Below are 20,198 nucleotides of genomic sequence, written 5' to 3' on the forward strand. Positions count from 1 at the left end.
AATTTCACCTCAAAGTTTGACAGCAGCAGCAGCAGCAAAACACAACCCAGCATGATCTCTAGCAATCCAATTGAACAAAGCTCTGGGGCCACATGGTGCCTTTGGAGTGGTGTAAAAGTTGCTACTTAACAGCATTGCATGCATGCCTACTGACCAATCCAAATATGTTAAAGTAGGTAGCAAGCACTATTAGAAATAAATATAATGTCCATCCAAATGAGTTGTATAATTGACCGATTTAACACATCATATATATTCCAGCCCATACTCATACATACTAATGCTCCACATAATTACTCTACTCTCAGTGCTCTTTACTTTTTACACCTAATTGATTTATAAAGATGTTCTTTTTACGTAGTAAAATTAAAAAGCAGGGTGATGATGCAATGTGCATGATTTGGACTTCCATGATTTATAGTGTATTATTACTTTTCCCACATGCATTGATTTGCAGTACTACTCATTAATTGCATGCATGTTTAATTTATTAATTAATTACTCAAATTTCATTCCAATATTTTGTATATATAAATACATGTGAAGAGTGTTTTACTCACAAGAAGTAGTAAGATAAATATGAAGAATCCCATTCCCATATCTATTAATAATAATGATATTGATATTGATCTTGATAAACTTCCTAAAACCAAAGGATGGTTAGGCTCTTCTGTTCTTTCTCTTTACCAAGGTTATTGGTGTCCTTCTAGAATAATTCCAAACATCAAGCTCTTCCAAACACACTTTCAACCTCAAAGCCAAGACATCATTTTAGCATCATCTCCAAAATCAGGCACAACATGGCTCAAAGCTCTCCTCTTCTCCATTGCCAACCGCTCTCGCTACACCCTTTCAAACACTCCCTTACTCACTTCCAATCCACATCAACTCCTACCCTTTCTCGAGTTCAATCTCTATGCCGAGGCCAAGGCCCCTCATGACCTTGGCCCCGATGCTCCAGTCACCACACCGCGCCTCTTCTCCACACACCTTCCCCACATATTGTTGCCCGAGTCGGTCATCAAGAGTTCAGAATGTCGTATTGTCTACATTTGTAGAAACCCTCTCGACACGATTGTCTCATTCTGGCATTTCGCCACTAGAGATCGTGTCGAGAGCCAGTCACAATGGATGATAAAGGACTATGTGGACAAGTTTTGTCTAGGCGAACAAGGGTTTGGGCCCTTTTGGGATCATGTGTTGGGATATTGGAAGGAGAGTTTGGAGAAGCCGGAAAAAGTATTGTTTTTAAAGTACGAAGATTTGAAGGAAGATATTGAAGTTCATGTGAAGAAGATTGGTGAGTTCATAGGGTGTCCTTTTTCTGAGGAGGAAGAGAAGAAAGGGGTTATTGGTGAAATATCACAGCTTTGTAGTTTGAAGAATTTGAGTGATTTAGAAGTGAACAAAAGTGGCAAGTTCATGCCAAATTTTGACAACAAAAGTTACTTTCGAAAAGGACAAGTTGGAGATTGGGTTAACCATCTTAGTCCCTCCATGGCACAACACATTATTGAAATTATTGACAAAAAGCTTGGTGGTTCTGGCTTAGAATTTATATATTAACTGTGATTTGAATGAAACATCAAAAATCTGGGTGATTTTTATTTAATTAGTTACTGTTATTACTATTAGCTTGTTGTATTGGAAGACTTATTAATGTTTTTAATGCTTTTGGCTTTGCTTTTTATTATGCTGAATTTGAGTGTATTATTTATTGTGTGTCACTTTGTACTTCTGTTTTGTGTTAAGGTGTTGATGGTGTTTGGTTTTGTGTAATGAAATAATAATAGTAATAGTAATGTAATAATTAATAAGAATTGATAATAACATTTAGTTTATTGTTGAAAAAATTATTTTAATTAGAATTATTGATTTTGATTTGAAGTGTGAATATAATAGAATACGAGAGCTCTATTTGCATCTTATAAAATGATAAGTATACTTTATTGTTAAAAAAAATAAACTTAAATAATTTTTAAAAATTACTCTTCATATTTTTTTAAATTTTTTTTCCTCACATTATATTGTGAATACTTATTTTGATTTTATTTTCATATTTTTTTTTTCTAAATTATGTATATATTTTTTTTCTAAGAAAATTTTATATAATTTTTTATTTTAATTTTTTGTCATAATATTTAAAATATAATTTATATTTATTTGATAGGTATATATTTTTTTTAAGAATATGAAAAAAAAAAGAAAAAAGTTTAAAAAACTTAATACAATCAAAGATATAAATTTAATATAAAATAAAAACTATTAAAATTATTAAAATAGGATGTTTTTAAAAATCTTGGGTTATAAATAAATTTTTTCAATAGAATAATATGTGTATTGACCAAAGTATCCTTGTTGTTTTATTTTTATAATTATGAAATGTTTTTCTAAAAGAAACAAAGATAAAATAGACCTTTATCTTCTTTTTACTAATATTTTTATTAAAATATTATATTACTCTATAAATCTATAATATAGTGTAATTGCAAGGAAGATTATATTAGTTTTTGTATGTAATTATTATCAATGTAATAACTTGAGTACAAAAGCTAAAATAGAAACCAAACAATATAATGGCTCTTTCATTATCATCACGATTTACATTTTAGTAAACAAAACATCACCTAAGAATGTGGAATTTCAAAAGTTTAATACTCCTCTTTTAAGGCGCGTTTGATACGTCGTATTGTATTGCGTTGGATTGTATTGTATTTAGTATTATTTAATACAATACTATGTTTGGTATGACTTGTATTGATAGATTGTGTAAAGTTATAATATATTTTTAATACACTTAATTCCAACACCAACAACGGGTTGAGTCCGGGTCAGGGTGCAGGATCTAGAGTCCAGGTCTCGGGGTCTAGGGTCCGGGTTTGGGGTTCGAGTCCCGAGTGCGAGTTCGGATCCATGTCCGAGTATTGGGTTTGGGTTCGGGTCCGAATCCCGGTCGGAGATAAATGTTGACCCCGGATCCTTCGTAAAAATTATAATACAAACCAATACAAACCATTTTTTATGTATTAAATAATACAACATACATTGTATTAAAAATTTAAGTCGTAATAATTAATACAATACATTACTTTATTCAAATATAGTGTTGTTTATTATTTATTACAATACGATCCTTATATGACTTACCAAACGAGTTCTTATTGTTTTGTTTTTACTTTTTTTTTTCACGTGACAATTGTTTTGTTTTTAAATAAAAAATAAATAGAATTTTTGTCGCTGGACTATGACACTTGTAGAATTTTGTTCTATGAGTTTTTTTATTGTGAAAATTTCCCTTAAATTATATAAATTATAAAAATCTCCCTTAAATTACACTTTGCTCATTTTTTTTTTAAATAATTTATTTATGTAACTATAAGTTATGGGCATAATTGCAGTCCAATAGATAGCTTAGCGAGATGGATAACTTTCATCTTAAACTCTTGTAAGAACCTTCAAATTTTATAGAAATTCAATTTTTTGAATTGGTCCATGCCTTGTTCATCAATAACCTCATTCAACCACATATTCATGTGGTCTTGTTCATCCCGCGAAATTACTAGGAGTGTCAATGTACAAACATATCAATGTAATGATATGATGTTAAAATCATTGATGCCCTTTTCAATTTATATAGGATACCAGAACTGAAGGAGCATATTGATGTGTTCTCTTGTCTTTGTTGTTATAACCTTCAAACAAATACAATACATGGGAATTGGTATTGTTATTCACCCATGATCACTATTTTCAAAAGGAGTATGGGACAATCTTGTTATAACTACAAAATTTACAAGTACATCATCAAAAACAAGGTTGTGTACAAGTTCTTCACTTACCTTGAAAAATGTAGAGGCGTGTTTCATGGAGCTTGATAGGGGCCTATCAATGAAATCATTCACTCACATACTCAGGCACCTCTACCTAAAGATGGCATCATTAGGTATTGTTGTGAACAATAAAATAAATACAAACAACATACTCTAGGATTGACCATTGGCATTTATCACTAATATCATACTCCAAAATCATCTTCTAGGAGGATTTCATAGATGTCCGTCCTCAGATTCAATTCCTTATCTCGCATAACTTCTTGAAGATCTGAAAGTTCTTTTGCAGACAGAATCAAGTTCAGTTTGGCAAAACCATCCATCCAAAGCTTTTTGGACCTGAGAAATAAAATGACATACTCTTCATTTGTAAATGTAGTCATTTAGGAAATAGCAATACAAAACTATATAAATTTGTTCAAGTTCTCAGAGAAGAAGTCTACAAAAGGACTTTAGAATTGGCAAGTGTAACATTTTTTCAATGCTGGAAAAAGGTATATGATTGTATCATCATTGAAAATAAAATGCACCATTAAAAAAATTCAATATGAAAAATTATAGGAAAAATGACTTCTATATCTAGGCGCAGAGAATAGGGGTTCTTACACTCAGAACCAAATCACAAAACAATCATTCATCCAAAAAACATGACAAATAACATAAATAAACCACGTCTTTTTCTCAAATACACAGGCATTATAACCTTGCCACGAGCTCTTACCATGGACAGGCATGTATTGCCCGGAAAAATATCCTCCTTGCTGCAGAAGGATCACACGTTATGTTAACCTCATAAGCAATGTAAGACCGCCATAGCAATACTGACCGACGAAGTGTATCATTTCCCAATGCTCTCTCAAACAATCCACGAACCCTGTGCTGGGAGCCACCTCTACTTATCTCAAATGACAAGGCAAAAATCCAGATAACCACAGATTGTTTCCTGCAAATATAAGCAGTAAATCTTAAATATTGTCCATGACATTGCCACCTTCTCCAAAGTGTAAATGCTAAATTGTTGTCATGGCAATCTCATGTGCACCTACAGATAAATTTCTATAAACAAAACAAAAAGAAAGAAAACTCACTTTTGATTGTACTCATCAAACATCCGCCGTAATTTATTTGGTGTTGTGTATAGGTTCCCAATATGCACTAAAGCACTACAAAGTTCAGTGTTGAAAGGAAATACTTGCAGCCCCTCGCAGATGGACTCCCAACATTTTGAAGGGCTTAATTGATCCAGATGTCGCTGCAGCATCTTCACATAAAACTTGAACAAGAATTCAATTTGATAAGTATGACTCCTCCTTTCTGTGGGTTTACACAAACAGTCCTGTCAGACTAAAGCATGTTTTGAAATTTTTTCTTGCATCTACAGAGCATTTATGATATACACATGAATTACATCCCTATGATGCGGGAAACTCAAAACCATACTTCATACTAAGATTCTATGTGTATATGATATACTACAGTAGTTAATATGACAAGAAAACTCCCACTTCCAAGCACTAGAGATTAGGAATATTCTGAAATAAACCCCTTCCTCATGAAGTGGCTTTGGAGGTGTTGGGCCCCATTACCTTGTTGGGCCGCAGGCTCACTTTCACTCCCACATTAGTATGATATCGTCTACTTTAGGCCTAAAAGCTCTCGCGGATTTGTTTTTAAGCACCTTCCTAAAAAGCCTCGTACTAATAGAGTAGGTGAAACACTTATATTCAAAGCAACTCTTGCCTATTCTTTTCAATGTGGGACTTGGGTTGATACACCCTAACAAGAGGTTTTTCTCAAGAGAAAGAACTCTGTAGTACAGAATCATTAAAAGCAAGGAATCGATATATAGTGTTAAAGAATTAGCTGTATATTAGGTGTAAAAGAATTAGGATAACTTGTATTTAGTAATTTCCTATTTTGTTGGTAGTTTCCTATTTCCTAGTCTCCTAGCTTTGTATATAAATATGTACTATTCTATGAAATATACATATAATTCGATTCACTATTTTCTACATGGTATCAGAGCATTGTGATTCAAAATTCGAAATTCGAAATTAGGGTTCTGAAAAAAAAAAAAAAAAAAAAAAAAAAAAAAAAAATAAAAAAATTAGGGTTTGAGTTTAGGGGTGTTTTTTCGAAAACCCTATTTGGAGTGACCATTTTTTCTCACCGCCCACATAGGAAGACTGCCCAGCCGCCGGACTGCAAAACCCAAAAGTCCGGCGTCCAGATTCACCGCGCGTGGGGCCCACGCGCCGTCGTCCGCCGCTGCCAACCGTCCCACGCGCCGGCGCGTGAGGGCGCGTCCGGCGTCTTCTCCGGTGTCGGTCGACGCCCGTCCCACTCCTGCTCCTTTCTCGTCCTCCTTGCTTCGGTTTTCGGCGGTTCTTCGCATTTTGTGGTTTGATACTTTTGTCTTCTTTGTGTTTGGGTATCTATTCCTTTGAGTTTGTTCTCTTCCTTTTTCTGTCAATTTTTTTTTGGTTTCGAGATTATGGCAGAGATAAAATCAGATTCGAAGTCAATCGTTGTTTCTGATGTGGTTCCCGTAATGTCTAAAATCACGGACCATAAGTTGATTGGTTCGAATTATTTGGAATGGAGTAAGACTATTCGACTGTATTTGAGGAGTATTGACAAAGATGATCACTTGACTGACGATCCTCCTGAAGAAACAAACGATTCAAGGAAAATATGGCTCCGTGAGGATGCTCGCTTGTTCCTTCAAATTCGAAATTCTATCGATAATGAGGTAATTAGTTTGATTAATCATTGTGAATTGGTTAAAGAACTAATGTGTTACTTGGAGTTTTTGTATTCTGGCAAAGACAACATCTCTCGCATATATGATGTTTGCAAAGCTTTTTATCGCGCGGAAAAACAAGATAAGTCTCTTATGAATTATTTTATGGCTTTCAAGAAAACATATGAAGAACTTAATGTGCTATTACCCTTTAGTCCTGATGTAAAAGTTCAACAGCGCCAACGAGAACAAATGGCTATTATGAGTTTTCTTGCAGGACTCTCATCTGAATTTGACTCTGCAAAGTCACAAGTTCTCTCTGGTTCTGATGTCTCCTCTTTACAAGATGTGTTTACTCGTGTTCTTCGCACAGAGACTACCTCTTCAACTCCTCTTAATAGCGCCTTGGTGAGTCGTAATAATTACGCACCGGAAAGAAACTCTACTCCAAGTGGATTTAAAGGAGGTAATTCACAAGGACCTGATAACCGCACACCAAATTCTGGGAGCATCATGTGCAATTATTGTAAGAAACCAGGCCACACCAAGTTTGAGTGTAGGAAGTTACAATTTAAGAATCGACAACAACACTCTGCCAATATTGCAAGCACTAGTGATGCATCTGACAAATCGGTCCTTATTTCGCCGATGAATTTGCCAAGTTCTCAAGGTATCGTGAAACACTTAAGTCTTCATCTTCTTCTCACATCGCGATTGCCGATTCGAGTAACTCTAATGCACGCCTTCTTTCCAAATCCTCGAAATGGGTCATTGATTCGGTGCCACGGATCATATGACAGTAATTCCCGTCTCTTTTCCACTTTTCGGATCTCACGGTCCCACTTCGTTGTCACCTTAGCCGATGGGTCAACAAGATCTCGTTCTTGGATCCGGCACTATTATTCCTACACCTATGCTATCTTTATCATCGGATCTTACATTTACCTGATTTGTCCTTTAATTTGCTTTCTGTTAGTCAACTCACTCGTAATCTAAATTGTTGCATCTCATTCTTTCCTGATCATTGTTTGTTTCAGGATCTTATGACGAAAAAGATTATTGGTAAAGGACATGAATATGGTGGCTTGTATGTTCTTGACCCACTTCCGCCAACCTCTATTGCTTGTTCGAGTGTTGCTTCCGCTTTTGAGGCTCATTGTCGTTTAGGTCATCCATCCCTTCCTTTGCTCAAGAAACTGTGTCCCCAATATAGTAGTTTATCTTCGTTAGAATGTGAGTCATGTAAACATCATCGTGTTAGTTTGAGTCCACGTGTCAATAAACGTGCTAGTGTTCCTTTTGAGTTAGTTCATTCGATGTTTGGGGTCCTTCTCCTATTTTGTCTCAACTCGGATTCGGGTATTTTGTTACTTTTGTGGATGATTATTCTCGTTTAATTTGGTTATATTTAATGAAAATTCGTTCGAGTTGTTTTCTATATTCGTGCTTTTTGTCTTTGAGATTCAAACTCAATTTAATGTATCTATTCGTACTTTGAGAAGTGATAATGCCAAAGAGTACATGTCTGCTCAATTTCAATCTTATATGACCTCTAATGGCATGCTTCATGAAACTTCTTGTGTTGATACGGCACCTCAGAATGGTGTTGCAGAACGTAAAACGTACATCTTCTTGAAACTGCACGTGCTCTCTTGTTTCAAATGAAAGTCCCTAAACCTTTTTGGGCCGATGCAGTTTCCACGGCATGCTTTCTTATTAATCGCATGCCCTCTTCTGTTCTTAATGGTGAAATTCCATTTAAAATTCTTTTTCCTAATAAGTCATTATTTCCAGTTGCTCCGCGAGTATTTGGTAGTGTTTGTTTTGCTCGCGATGTCCGTCCATCTGTCACCAAATTAGACCCTAAGGCACTAAAGTGTGTCTTTCTTGGTTATTCTCGTCTTCAGAAAGGGTATAGGTGTTACTGTCCTGATCTCAACAAATATCTTGTTTCTATTGATGTTACTTTTGTAGAAAATACACCTTATTTTTCATCTTCCACTACTTCTACTAGTCAGGGGGAGGATGATGATTTGTTGGTTTATTCTGTCACATCCTATGCGCCTGCTCCATGTTACGGCGGGTCTCTTGTTCCTTCACCGCCTCGGTCGTCACCCCCACAATGTCTACACCTCCACCACCTCCACCACCTCTACCACCTCCACCACTCCCTCGGCCTCCTATAGTGTACACCGGGCGCCCCCTCCTCCACCTCCCGTTTCATGTCCCGCACCTGCATCTTCGTCATCAGATCTGGACATCTCAGATGATCTTCCCATTGCACTACGTAAAGGTAAACGTCATTGTACTTTTCCTATTACTTCTTTTGTGTCTTATAATCATCTCTCCTCTTCTTCTTGTTCTTTTATTGCTTCTCTTGATTCTATCACTATTCCTAAAACTGTTCGAGAAGCGATGTCTCATCCTGGTTGGCTTGCTGCAATGATAGAAGAGATGAATGCTTTGGTTGCGAATGGTACTTGGGTCTTGGTTGATTTACCTTCCGGAAAACAGGCCATCGGGTGTAAATGGGTGTTCACGGTTAAATTCAATCCAGACGGCACGGTTGCTCGCTTAAAGGCCCGTCTTGTTGCCAAGGGTTATGCTCGAACCTATGGAGTGGACTATTGTGATACTTTTTCTCCTGTTGCTAAACTCACATCCGTTCGACCGTTCATTTCCATGGCGGTACTCATCATTGGCCTTTGCATCGGCTTGATATTAAAAATGCTTTTCTTCATGGAGATCTTGAGGAAGAAGTATATATGGAGCAACCTCACGGGTTTGTTGCTCGGGGGAGTTAGGGCGAGTTTGTCATCTTCGCAAATCTTTATATGGATTGAAACAAAGCCCTCGTGCTTGGTTTGGTAAATTTAGTCGAGTTTGTTGAGAAGTTTGGTTTGTTGAAAAGTAAGTCGGATCATTCTGTGTTTTATAAAAGATCAACTTGTTGGTATCATTTTGTTAGTGGTGTATGTTGATGACATCGTTATTACTGGAAATGATACTGAAGGCATCTCATCCCTTAAGTCTTTCATTCACAACCAGTTTAACACGAAAGATTTAGGGGAACTCAAGTATTTCTTGGGGATTGAAGTTACTCGGAGTAAACAAGGTATTTTTCTGTCTCAAAGAAAGTATGTACTTGATTTGCTAACTGAGACAGGGAAATTGGGATCAAAACCTTGCAATGCTCCAATGAATCCAAATTTGTGCATCTTACACGTGATGGGAAACCATTTGAAGATCCCGAGAAATATCGCGGGTTAGTTGGAAAGTTGAATTATTTAACCGTGACTCGTCCGGATATTGCATTTCCGGATTAGTGTTATCGGTCGGTTCATGTCTTCCCCAACAATTCATCATTGGGCGGCATTAGAACAAATTTTATGTTACTTAAAAGGAGCACCAGGACGAGGTATAGTTTACAAGGATCATGGACATACCCAGATTGAGTGTTTTTCTGATGCAGATTGGGCAGGCTCCAAGGTAGATAGACGATCCACTTCAGGATATTGTGTATTTGTTGGTGGCAATCTGGTCTCTTGGAAGAGTAAGAAACAAAATGTTGTATCTAGATCCAGTGCTGAATCAGAATATAGAGCTATGGCCCAGTCCGTGTGTGAGGTAATATGGATTTATCAGCTTTTGACTGAATTCGGGTTTAAGACTTCTATTCCAGCAAAATTATGGTGTGATAATCAAGCTGCTCTTCATATTGCCTCAAATCCCGTATTCCACGAGCGAACTAAGCACATTGAGATCGATTGTCATTTTGTTCGTGACAAAATTCAACAAGGTCTGATCTCCACAGGATATGTGAAAACCGGAGAACAACTAGGAGATATTTTTACAAAAGCTTTGAATGGGGTGCGGATTGACTATCTTTGTAACAAGCTGGGCATGATTAACATCTATGCTCCAGCTTGAGGGGGAGTGTTAGAGAATTAGCTGTATATTAGGTGTAAAAGAATTAGGGTAACTTGTATTTAGTAGTTTCCTATTTTGTTGGTAGTTTCCTATTTCCTAGTCTCCTAGCTTTGTATATAAATATGTACTATTCTATGAAATATACATATAATTCGATTCACTATTTTCTACATATAGCAATAAGTGAGACTCTATGTTTCCATCTTGGCCTTGAGAATGTCCTCAAGGTTCCACAAAAAATGTGCTTCTTCTCTTAGGAAAATGCCTGAATAAAATGAGCTACCTTTCAATAGCATTCCCGGCCTTGGCCAAATTATCCTCCGAAAAGAATGGCCACATCTCAGATTTTGTTTATTTGTATGCACAAGTGGGCCTTATTGGATTCTAATTGGAACTTCTTTTTGAAAGAAACTCTAACAATAGACCGAAAATTCAAAGAACTTTGAAACTTGGCGGGGATTAAAGCTCTATGTCACTACATGGAAAATAGAAGAGCTTGTGTGATGATTCAGAATTTTTTTATTGTAAATCAACTTTGATAAATTGACCGTGGATGATTCTGTCCAATGCAGATTCTTATATTCTCCAAAACAAGCTAAGGCTTATGTGTCGAGGCCAACAGAGAGTAAACCTCCCTAGTGGGAGGCTCCATTGAGGCATAAGTTTTGAACTAAACCAAAGAAACATAAGCCTCAACATTATTTTTGGCACATTAGTTCAAAATATGTTCTGAGGCATAGGTTTCGAACATTTTGATAAGCCATAAGCTTGTTGTTGTATGTCTGATCCATTCATCTAGGTCGTTAATACCCAGTGAGCTAGAGTTTATATCAAGCGAGGTGGAAGATAATTGACGTTAGAGTTGTGATTTATGGGAAGAGGGGTGGGCCCTTCAAAAACGATTCTCCAACCTCAATTAAGAAGCATGAACAACTCTTTTGTCATGGCAACATGCCTACATAGATACAAGATAGATATGGTGATGAGTGACAATAGGCTTATTCACTGCATGTGGGTTAGCCCAAATACTTCTAAAGTTGTTTGTTCAATCTAATTTGATTGGAAACACATCATCACTAGAATGGTTCTATGATGAAGGTCACATACTGTAGGGGCACTTAGGAATGAATCTGTTGAGGACAAAGCGATACTTGGAGAGGTGGGCATTGATAGGAATCCACTAAAGAGTAGCAAACATATAGATGAGCTGTTAGTAAAAGGGTATATTGGTTTTTGTAGTAGGTGGATGAGCTGGTCTAGAGGTATTGTTAGTAAAGAGTAAATAGGGAGAAGGAGAATTTGTTATTTTTGTATTGAGCTACTGCTCACTAGGAAAGAACCAAGCTCTCGACTCTTAGTATTAGCATATGGGTATGTAATGCTTAGTTTTGGCTTGTTACATCTCTACTCCGTACAAGAGTAAGATCAATATTATATGGAAAGATGCACAATCATCCAGTTTAATCAACTTGATGAAGTCTCAGAAAATTGGTCAGTTAAGCAAAGCATAAATCAAAATCAATGACTTTTTGATGCAACTGTAGTGTAGGAGTGAAGCAGTGACAAATAAGTTATAATCCTAACTATTATGGGTTTAAAAAAGCTCTAGTCTACATTGTCAAATGCCACTGCCCTTTCACTCATTATTATTTTATTTTTTTTGTAGGGATCCTTCCACTTATTTGGAATCCTATAAAGATGAGCTTAAGGACACTAGAAATGATTTATGTATTAAAAAAAAACGACATACATACATACATAGAATACATACATCGTGGGGTTGAACATTTTGGAGAAAAAAGAAATACATATATACCATATAGGATCCAGAACAGAACAATAAAGAAGACATGGTATATAATATAGAATAATTAAGGAAACATTGCATGTAATACACACTACCGTATGAAATGTATTGGCATTTTAACAAGTATTTTCAAATGCAAAGAAAAAATGCATACCTGGAAGCACCATTGTGAAAGCCTGATCCAAAACTTCGATACCTACTCTCCAACCAGAAGTTAGTTCTTCAAAAAACGCTGCTGAACATAAAAGAGAAACAGATTGATCATCTATAGTGCCACGCACCCATGCCGATTCCACTGTTCTTATTTTTTCTTTGAAACCTTGGTGAGCTCTTAGCAATTGCATACTTGACGATTGACCTTTAAATGGAGCATAAGTTTCACCACTGCCTAAACAGGAAAGTATATGTATTGCTCGAAATGATGATTCCTGGCTATTATTTGCAAGCTCTGTCTCCGCATACCAGAAGTATATAAGAGGTTTATTAGACTGAAACTCCTGCTAGATTGGTTACATTCAAGAAACGCATAAGAAACTTATGGGACAGTTAAATTTATATAAAAGAAGAAAATAAACTGAAAATTTAACAAGCATAAATCATATTTCAGCACAATAACGAGGCTCAAGAGGGGCAACCTAGGCTAGTATTGTGAACTGCGAATTACGGGCATTAAAACTAATTTTTCTTTCAATGCATTCGTATGAAAGTAAAACTTCTTTTAATTATTCAAGGTAATTGATTTCTTTACTATAAATAGAAGGGAGACATGTGGATAGTGGTTGTAGTCATAGAACAACAAAGGAAAAGAATACGCACCAAATTCCAACTATTTTACTTTTGAATTAGAATTGCTTTAAATATATTTTTGAAGATAGTATAATCTTTTAACTGTATCACATGGTGTCCATTCACGTATTAACAGTATATAGTGGAAAAATGACAACTGACATTAATTTTTAATATAACTTGTACAAACATTGGAGCAAAAGAATCATTTGTTATACATCCTCAACATTTACTATGAATATTGAATACTGTAACACAAGGAACCAAATTGAAAGTAGGTTCAAGAAAACCCATATCATAAATTATACATGAAACCAAATTTAAGTCCCACAACATTAGACACTGAATAAAATGAATACCACGCAAGCCCTTTTTTTGGACCAAACTCTCTCTAAGTGTGTACTAACACCATCTAAACATCTATTTAGGTTTTGAACTTTGTTTTGTCACCAAGTACTATGAAATGCGTCAGTCAATATTAGGCAGTCACAAATCAGTTAAAATAATATAAACTAAATTTAGTATGTACCACAGTGTCAAGATGTCAATCTACCAGAGAACAAACCCTCATGATCTTATCAAAATAAATATTCTAGTATTGATCAGCATCAGATTGGGAAACATCATAACTAGACAACATTTAAGCAATTAAAAATCAATATCATAAGCAAGACATTCAAGGAAGAATATAGATCTTACCAAAGGGAGTCCTTCAATAGACGACAATGCCATATCAAATACTCTTCTTGCATGATCAATGTTACCATAAAAAGCTTCTCTTCGTGCATAAACACCACATAATAATACATCCTACACACACAAAGTACATAAATCAACATTTTCAGAAAACTTTCTACTTCAAGCAGACACAGGTAGCACTAAAATCTAGGGAATGGGACAAGAAACAAAGCCAGACAGAATTACAATAATCAGAGAAGTTGAAATTGGGGTTATAAACCAAGTGCCCTACACAACCTCTTGTAAACTGAACCATTCTAACAATCTAACTCAGAAAACAAACAACTTATAATTCTAACACAAGAATTGCATCCTGCACTCTACCATTTGCAGTTATTAATTCCCATTCAAAAATTGGAATTCTTGTTCGTGATGATGCATACCGTTATTTTAGAGAGAAAATATGTGTGTATCCTTAATGGTAGAAAATAGTATAAGTAATTACAAAATCAGACGTAGCAGCTACTACCTGCCTATCATTTTTCAAAAGACGTTTTGCCAGTGCTCGGCATGGGGTAACTGAACAACTATCAGAGTTCATTTTTGTAACAAATAGCTCTTCAGTAACTAAAGTAGCTTCCTCTACAATGTAATTACGCGGAAAAGCAGTTAAGCAAAGTAGCGTAACGTTACGAAGAAATTTCATCATGCCAGTCCTCCTAGTAACATCATTGGTGCTCCCCAAAAGAGATTCCAAACTGGAACCACTAAGACTGTTTTCAAGTTTGTTTAAATTGTCGACCTTTGCCAAAGTCTGTAACAAAGAATCTGATATTTCTTCCAGGCTAAGGGTGCTCTCGATCCAACTCAAGTCATTTGTGCAAATCCTGTTAATGAAAGAAGGGACAGTTAGTCATCTCCAAACACATGTATTTGGTAAATTGGCATCAACTTTGCACGTGCTAACACTAAATAAACTGAACAACCTAAGAAGTTAAACCATTAGAGCCAATATATTGTATTTTATATAGGTACATTATTAACTAGAGACTCTTTACTCTTTATAATTAAAAAGCATTTCATTGTATTTTAGAATTCACTCGGGGATTGATCTTTGATTGTCCTAGATCATATACCAAGTAAAATTTCACTGTGTCCCTTATAGCAACAAAATGACTCTTACAGTAATGCTTGAAACTTCCACAATTACAAGCCTAAATAAAGACACAGTATAGCCTGAAGCGCAGCTTGGGTCATTGCACAAGGCTCCATATTTCCCAAGACCCTTTTTTTTTTTAAAAGACAAGGCCAAATTTTTTATTTACTATTATATACATTAATAAAAGTTTAATAAGTGGAATGTGTGCACTTAAATAAGTGGGTATGTGGTCCCAGCATGTGTGGGTTTAGAATAATATTTTCTTTATAAAAGGCCTAATTTTAATTTTTCACCTAAGGCCCCAAAATGCTAGGGCTGGCTTAACATAATGAAACTTGCATAATCCTTGAAAAAACAAGCACAGTAATGTATCACATTCTTAGCACACACAAAAAAAAATGCATAATTGCAATCAAAAAGGCTTTTCTGGTGTTTATTCCAAATATGCATTAGGAGAATGCACAAAAGATCTAAAAATACTCTCAAATTCCAAGCACAATATCAAAATCACATTTCAAAGTTGAATATCATTGTTATACATTATTGCCAGAATCAAATCCACTATTTTACATGTTCATGTGTGAATCTGCATCCTGTTGCTTTTAAACTTGCTCAACAACAACATTCAAGTTTAAACAGAGGACAAAAAGAGACACATTATGAACAGCAAACAAAGACAAAACAAAAAAGCAAAAGACAAACACACATGCTTATGCCCAAACAATGTCGAGACACTCTACTTTTGAGTTTAGAAATAGGAAACATGAAGTAGAGCAAAAATAGAGGGAGGCAATCATGAAGGCTAAGCATCTCAGTACCAAGTAACCAACCAAACACTTTCAACTAAATATGAAACGCAAGCCTTCAAAACAAAAAATAAAAAGAATACTGAAAAAGAAATAGAATGAGACCAACCAGAAAATGTAAAAGATATTTACATTTTCTTTTAAAATAAATAAAGAGCATGAAAACAAATGTTCTCCATTCTCTAAAATCCTCCAATACTCAACAACACAAATTCTCAATCTGAGATTTTCTGAAGAAAAAGAGGTCCCATGAATGATTCATTCAAAACAAATACACTGGAACATAATGAGCAGCAAATCTGGAAAAAGCTGGAAAGTATTGCACAGTATGAGTTTTATATGCAGAAGTTACAAGTCAATAGTGCAAATTGTTAGTGCAAGTTTACTCTCATGAGACAATAACGAACTTATAACCTACAGCTTTAATTTCATATTTAGCTACTTCCCTTTTTACTCTCACTTTCTCTAGAATGGTTTAATCAAAAAACTTACTTGACTCTCATTTGATTAATCTCTTGTTCCTAGCCTATAGCTATTTAAATTTCTATTGTCCCGGTTGCTGTCAGTCCACACACTTCAATTGTAACTCACTTTCATTACGAAAACACGCTATGCTGCAGCAAGAGTTGAATTCAGCAGGTACAATTATTGAAACAGATTCTTACCAATGAGATATTTTACCACCAAAGAAATTGATCAACTGGAGCAAAAGTGACAAACGAGCCTCACTTGAGCTCAAGGAAAAGAGAAATTCATTGACATCTTCATACATTATTACTCTCACAAGTTGCTCATCTGTTTCTGCATTGGGTGTATCATCAGCACGGAGAGCTGCAACTGTAACAATCAAAGTCAGCATATGTCCTTCAATGTCATGCACCAATATACACACACACACACACACACACCCACTTAGATATATATCTGTCTGTGTATTGTATTGTATATTGAAAATTTGAAGTCATAAATTAAGTACAAAACTGGAAGTTAATAAAGGATAGATAAAGTATGAAAAGGTTCTTTCAAATAAAAGAAGTATGAAAAGGTTAGGGGTGGAATTGGCAAAATAAAATAACAGATGCAGAACGCAAGAAGATAAAAGGGGAAGGGATAAAAACCTCCAGATTTCGTGCGCAGAGGCATCCATTGATCACAATCCCTTGAAAGCTCTTCTTTTGACCATCTGTTCCAAGTTGAGACATCCTTAACCTCATCACTAGATGCAACATCAACGTCAATGCCTAGCTTCTTTAACAACACTTCAGTATCATCTTCCAGATTTATGTCTTCATCTTCTAATTCTGATTGAGGCTCCTCACCTTTGATATCATCTTTGGTGACATTATCTGGATTTCCACCAGAAATCTTATTTTTGGCAAATGGTTCGGACCAACCTGTCCAACCACCTTCTTCCTCCACATAAGTTGAGGCTTCCTCTTTAAGAATCCTTTGTCTATTTTCTTCCTCTTTCTCCAACCATGTTGACCAACCAAAGGCACCATCTTCTCCTACTCTTGCACCATCACTATCCCAAAAGTGCTGAAAGAGTCTCTGTTTACTTTGCTCCGTAAGAAGTAAAGAAGGACATAACAAGCTATATTCGATTTCGGCCTGAAATAAAGCAGTGGCCAACTCTTGATAACCGGCCTGCCACTCAAACCTGCAAAGGCTGAGAAATATATCAACGAGACCAAGTTCTAATTGAACGTGAGCAGAATCCAGGGAAAAGGATTTAGCTGCATGATGGACCTGCATCAAAGGAAGGAACAGCATTCAACAACAAGTGTATTATTCAGAATGTTTATAATTAATTATTACTATTGAAGATTTATATGTTATGAAAGTACTAATTTACATAATAAATATTTAAGTTAATACATACATGATAATTAATCACACTGAACAAGTAATATCACATTATTCTGCAACGATACAACCCAGATATTGCAACTACCACATAACCGCATTTATTCCATTATCAATATCATCTGGTTTCTTAGAGATTGACAATGCTGTGGAAACGACCACTTAAATCATTTTGAGTCTAATACCTTCGTTGTCAACATATTAAGCTAAACAAAATGATCTGACACATACAATTTGTTTCTTTAAAAGCCAATATCCTCATCTTCGCTTGTACTTGTATGATCCAACCATCCATTTTCTTTCGATGTCAAGAGATATTTATTTTGTATCTGTTTCAAGAATCCACATAAATTTTTATAAATGCAAACAACCATGGCTTTAATGGGGTTTTGTTCTTCTATTATATCTCCTAGTAGTAGTAGTAGCAGCAGCAGAACTGTACTATATCAATATGTTACAGTTTTATGCAGTTTTTCTGTAAGTTAGATGATTTTTTTATTAGGATCTGTTTGGAAGTTACAGTATAATTACATGGTCGTGTATGGAGACATACTCGAGTTTGTGTAGGTACTATCAAGAAAACCAGGCTCCCTTGTAGATAACCAGCAAAAGCAGTAATTAAGAGAACTACTTTTCTTTATGAATACACAGTAGAAAAAACACATAAAAGTTACTAAATTTCAAATAAACTTGAGAACCTGCTTAGAGTGTCTACTGCATGCAGCAGAGAGAGCTTGTATTGCGTTTGAGTACATCTTTCTCATCTCTGAAACCTTGAAACTAGAGAAATCCCCTTGAAACAACACCAAGAACTCTTTCCAAAGCTTATAATTTCCTGAATTCAGCACAAGTATCTTCTCAAACCGACCAATAAATACATCAATGTTATCTCTGCTCCGATACGCCTTAAGAAGAGAAAGCAGTAGTTGTTCATTATCTGGGTTAAGCTCAACTGCCTTCTCCAATATGCTTATCTTCTTCTCAAGTGTTTGTACACGAGCACCTTTTTGGGATTGCATAGCAGCCACCTTATCTTGGAACTCTGCGAATCCTAACCATGCTTTTTCATCATGGGGTCGTTCCCTAGTAGTTTTGTTGAACTCCCGAGTTTTACGTAGGAGTTCATCTTCCCACGATTCTTCAGTAGTTTGAAAACCAACATCTGACAATGGAATGAAATCACCACCCGCAACTGTTTCTGAGGAACTTTCGGTTTTGGGAGCAACAATACGAAGACGCTTTAAGCTCTTCTGAGACTCCACGGCCATATATTTTGCAGACCAATAACGACCACCGGACCTTAATTTGTTGTCCAATGCATCCACATCACTATCCATATCCAATGCATAAAGCATTGGATTCCATTGTCTCAAACCTCGAAAATCAAGTCCAGACAATCCTTGAAATGCATAAGGTTTGTAACGAGCAACATCCATTCTACACATCATCACAAGTAAGAATACTGAATTCATTCGTAAATACATAAATGTATACGAAATAGAAAACCGAAAAATTAGGTGACGTTTGGTTAGAAAGAATGAAAACTAGAAATGAGAATGCCAGTAAGAATAAGAATGGAATAAATTTTAAAAAATATATATATAAAAAAAAATTATTAAACTCTTTCATATTAAATGGAGTAATCTTTCGACCAAAATGATAGGAAAAATTATTACATAAGAATAATTCAAATACTTTAAATGCAACTAAATTAAAATAAAAATTGTTTCATTTCCATTCTATTCGATTTTATTGCCTCCAATCAAACGCCTTAGTTATCAAAGTTTAAAGTTTCATGTTCGTTTCAGCAAAAACAAAAAACAAAAAAAAGAAGAAACGTAGGTACCTGTAAAGAGAGCCGAAGACAAAATTGTCAGGATCGCCTTTAGAGTCGAAGAAATAGGGTTTGGAATTGGAGGGTTTGGAATCGGAGCTACTCCATGGGCGAGGGGCATTGGACCTCCTTAAACTCCCGATATCGTGGTCCAACTCAGGGGACCTTCGATGCTTCCTTTTCTTCTTCTTCTTGATCTTGCCGCCGACTGTGTCCAAGTCTTGGTCGTCGGAGTCCAGCGTTTGATAGACACGCGCGGGAGCTGTAACAGGTTCAGGGTCGTCGTCATCTTCTTCAGATAAGTTTTTCGATACGTGAGATGAAACGGCGTCGTTGAGGAGTGAAAGGTCGGCGGTGAAGCTGGGATTGCAGAGCCAATGAGATCGAGATTGAGATGAAATTGAATCTGAAGGTTGGGAGAGAAGAGGGAAGAGTGAGGTTTTGGGTCCTTCGTCTTTCCCTTCCATTTTCAATCCAAATTTTAATTTTGGGTATTAATATTATAATAAAATTAATTGGTAACGATTGTAAAAAAAAAAAAAAATTAATTGGTAACGGAAACTGTGAGATTAGGGGAAATAATAACTTTAAACTTACCATTAACATGGAATTACTCGGACATCATGGACTTGTGTTTCAACATGGAGATATTTTATATTATTATTGATGTATTTTAAGATATATCACTAGTCATATTATTTAAAAGTTATTAAGTGATAATTATTATTTAGGAAATTTGATTTTTTATGCTTATATATA

General features: G+C 35.6%; 2 protein-coding genes across 3 annotated transcripts; one reads left to right on the plus strand and one right to left on the minus strand.

Moving 5' to 3' along the window:
* Nucleotides 1-496: 496 nt before the first annotated feature.
* LOC133033620 (cytosolic sulfotransferase 15-like) lies at nt 497-1,723 on the plus strand. The gene has a single exon (XM_061108597.1). It carries the CDS (start codon nt 580-582, stop codon nt 1,564-1,566), a length of 987 nt encoding a protein of 328 aa, XP_060964580.1. The 5' UTR covers nt 497-579; the 3' UTR covers nt 1,567-1,723.
* A 1,925-nt stretch (nt 1,724-3,648) lies between these two features.
* On the minus strand, nt 3,649-19,927 carry LOC133033621 (uncharacterized). 2 transcript variants are annotated; one of them, XM_061108599.1, is made up of 11 exons: nt 19,452-19,927; nt 18,304-19,042; nt 16,858-17,488; nt 16,405-16,576; nt 14,304-14,661; nt 13,796-13,906; nt 12,465-12,807; nt 4,919-5,144; nt 4,552-4,773; nt 4,022-4,169; nt 3,649-3,924 (listed from the first exon to the last, which is right to left on the minus strand). In XM_061108599.1, the coding sequence occupies exons 1-11, from the start codon at nt 19,904-19,906 to the stop codon at nt 3,895-3,897; spliced, it is 3,435 nt and encodes a 1,144-aa protein (XP_060964582.1). In that variant the 5' UTR covers nt 19,907-19,927; the 3' UTR covers nt 3,649-3,894. The 2 variants fall into 2 exon arrangements, with proteins under 2 accessions (XP_060964582.1, XP_060964581.1); XM_061108598.1 differs by having other exon boundaries at nt 12,465-12,810.
* Between the last annotated feature and the right edge of the window lie 271 nt (nt 19,928-20,198).

This window comes from Cannabis sativa, chromosome 1 (genome assembly GCF_029168945.1).
Source record: "Cannabis sativa cultivar Pink pepper isolate KNU-18-1 chromosome 1, ASM2916894v1, whole genome shotgun sequence".
NCBI classification, from domain to species: domain Eukaryota; kingdom Viridiplantae; phylum Streptophyta; class Magnoliopsida; order Rosales; family Cannabaceae; genus Cannabis; species Cannabis sativa.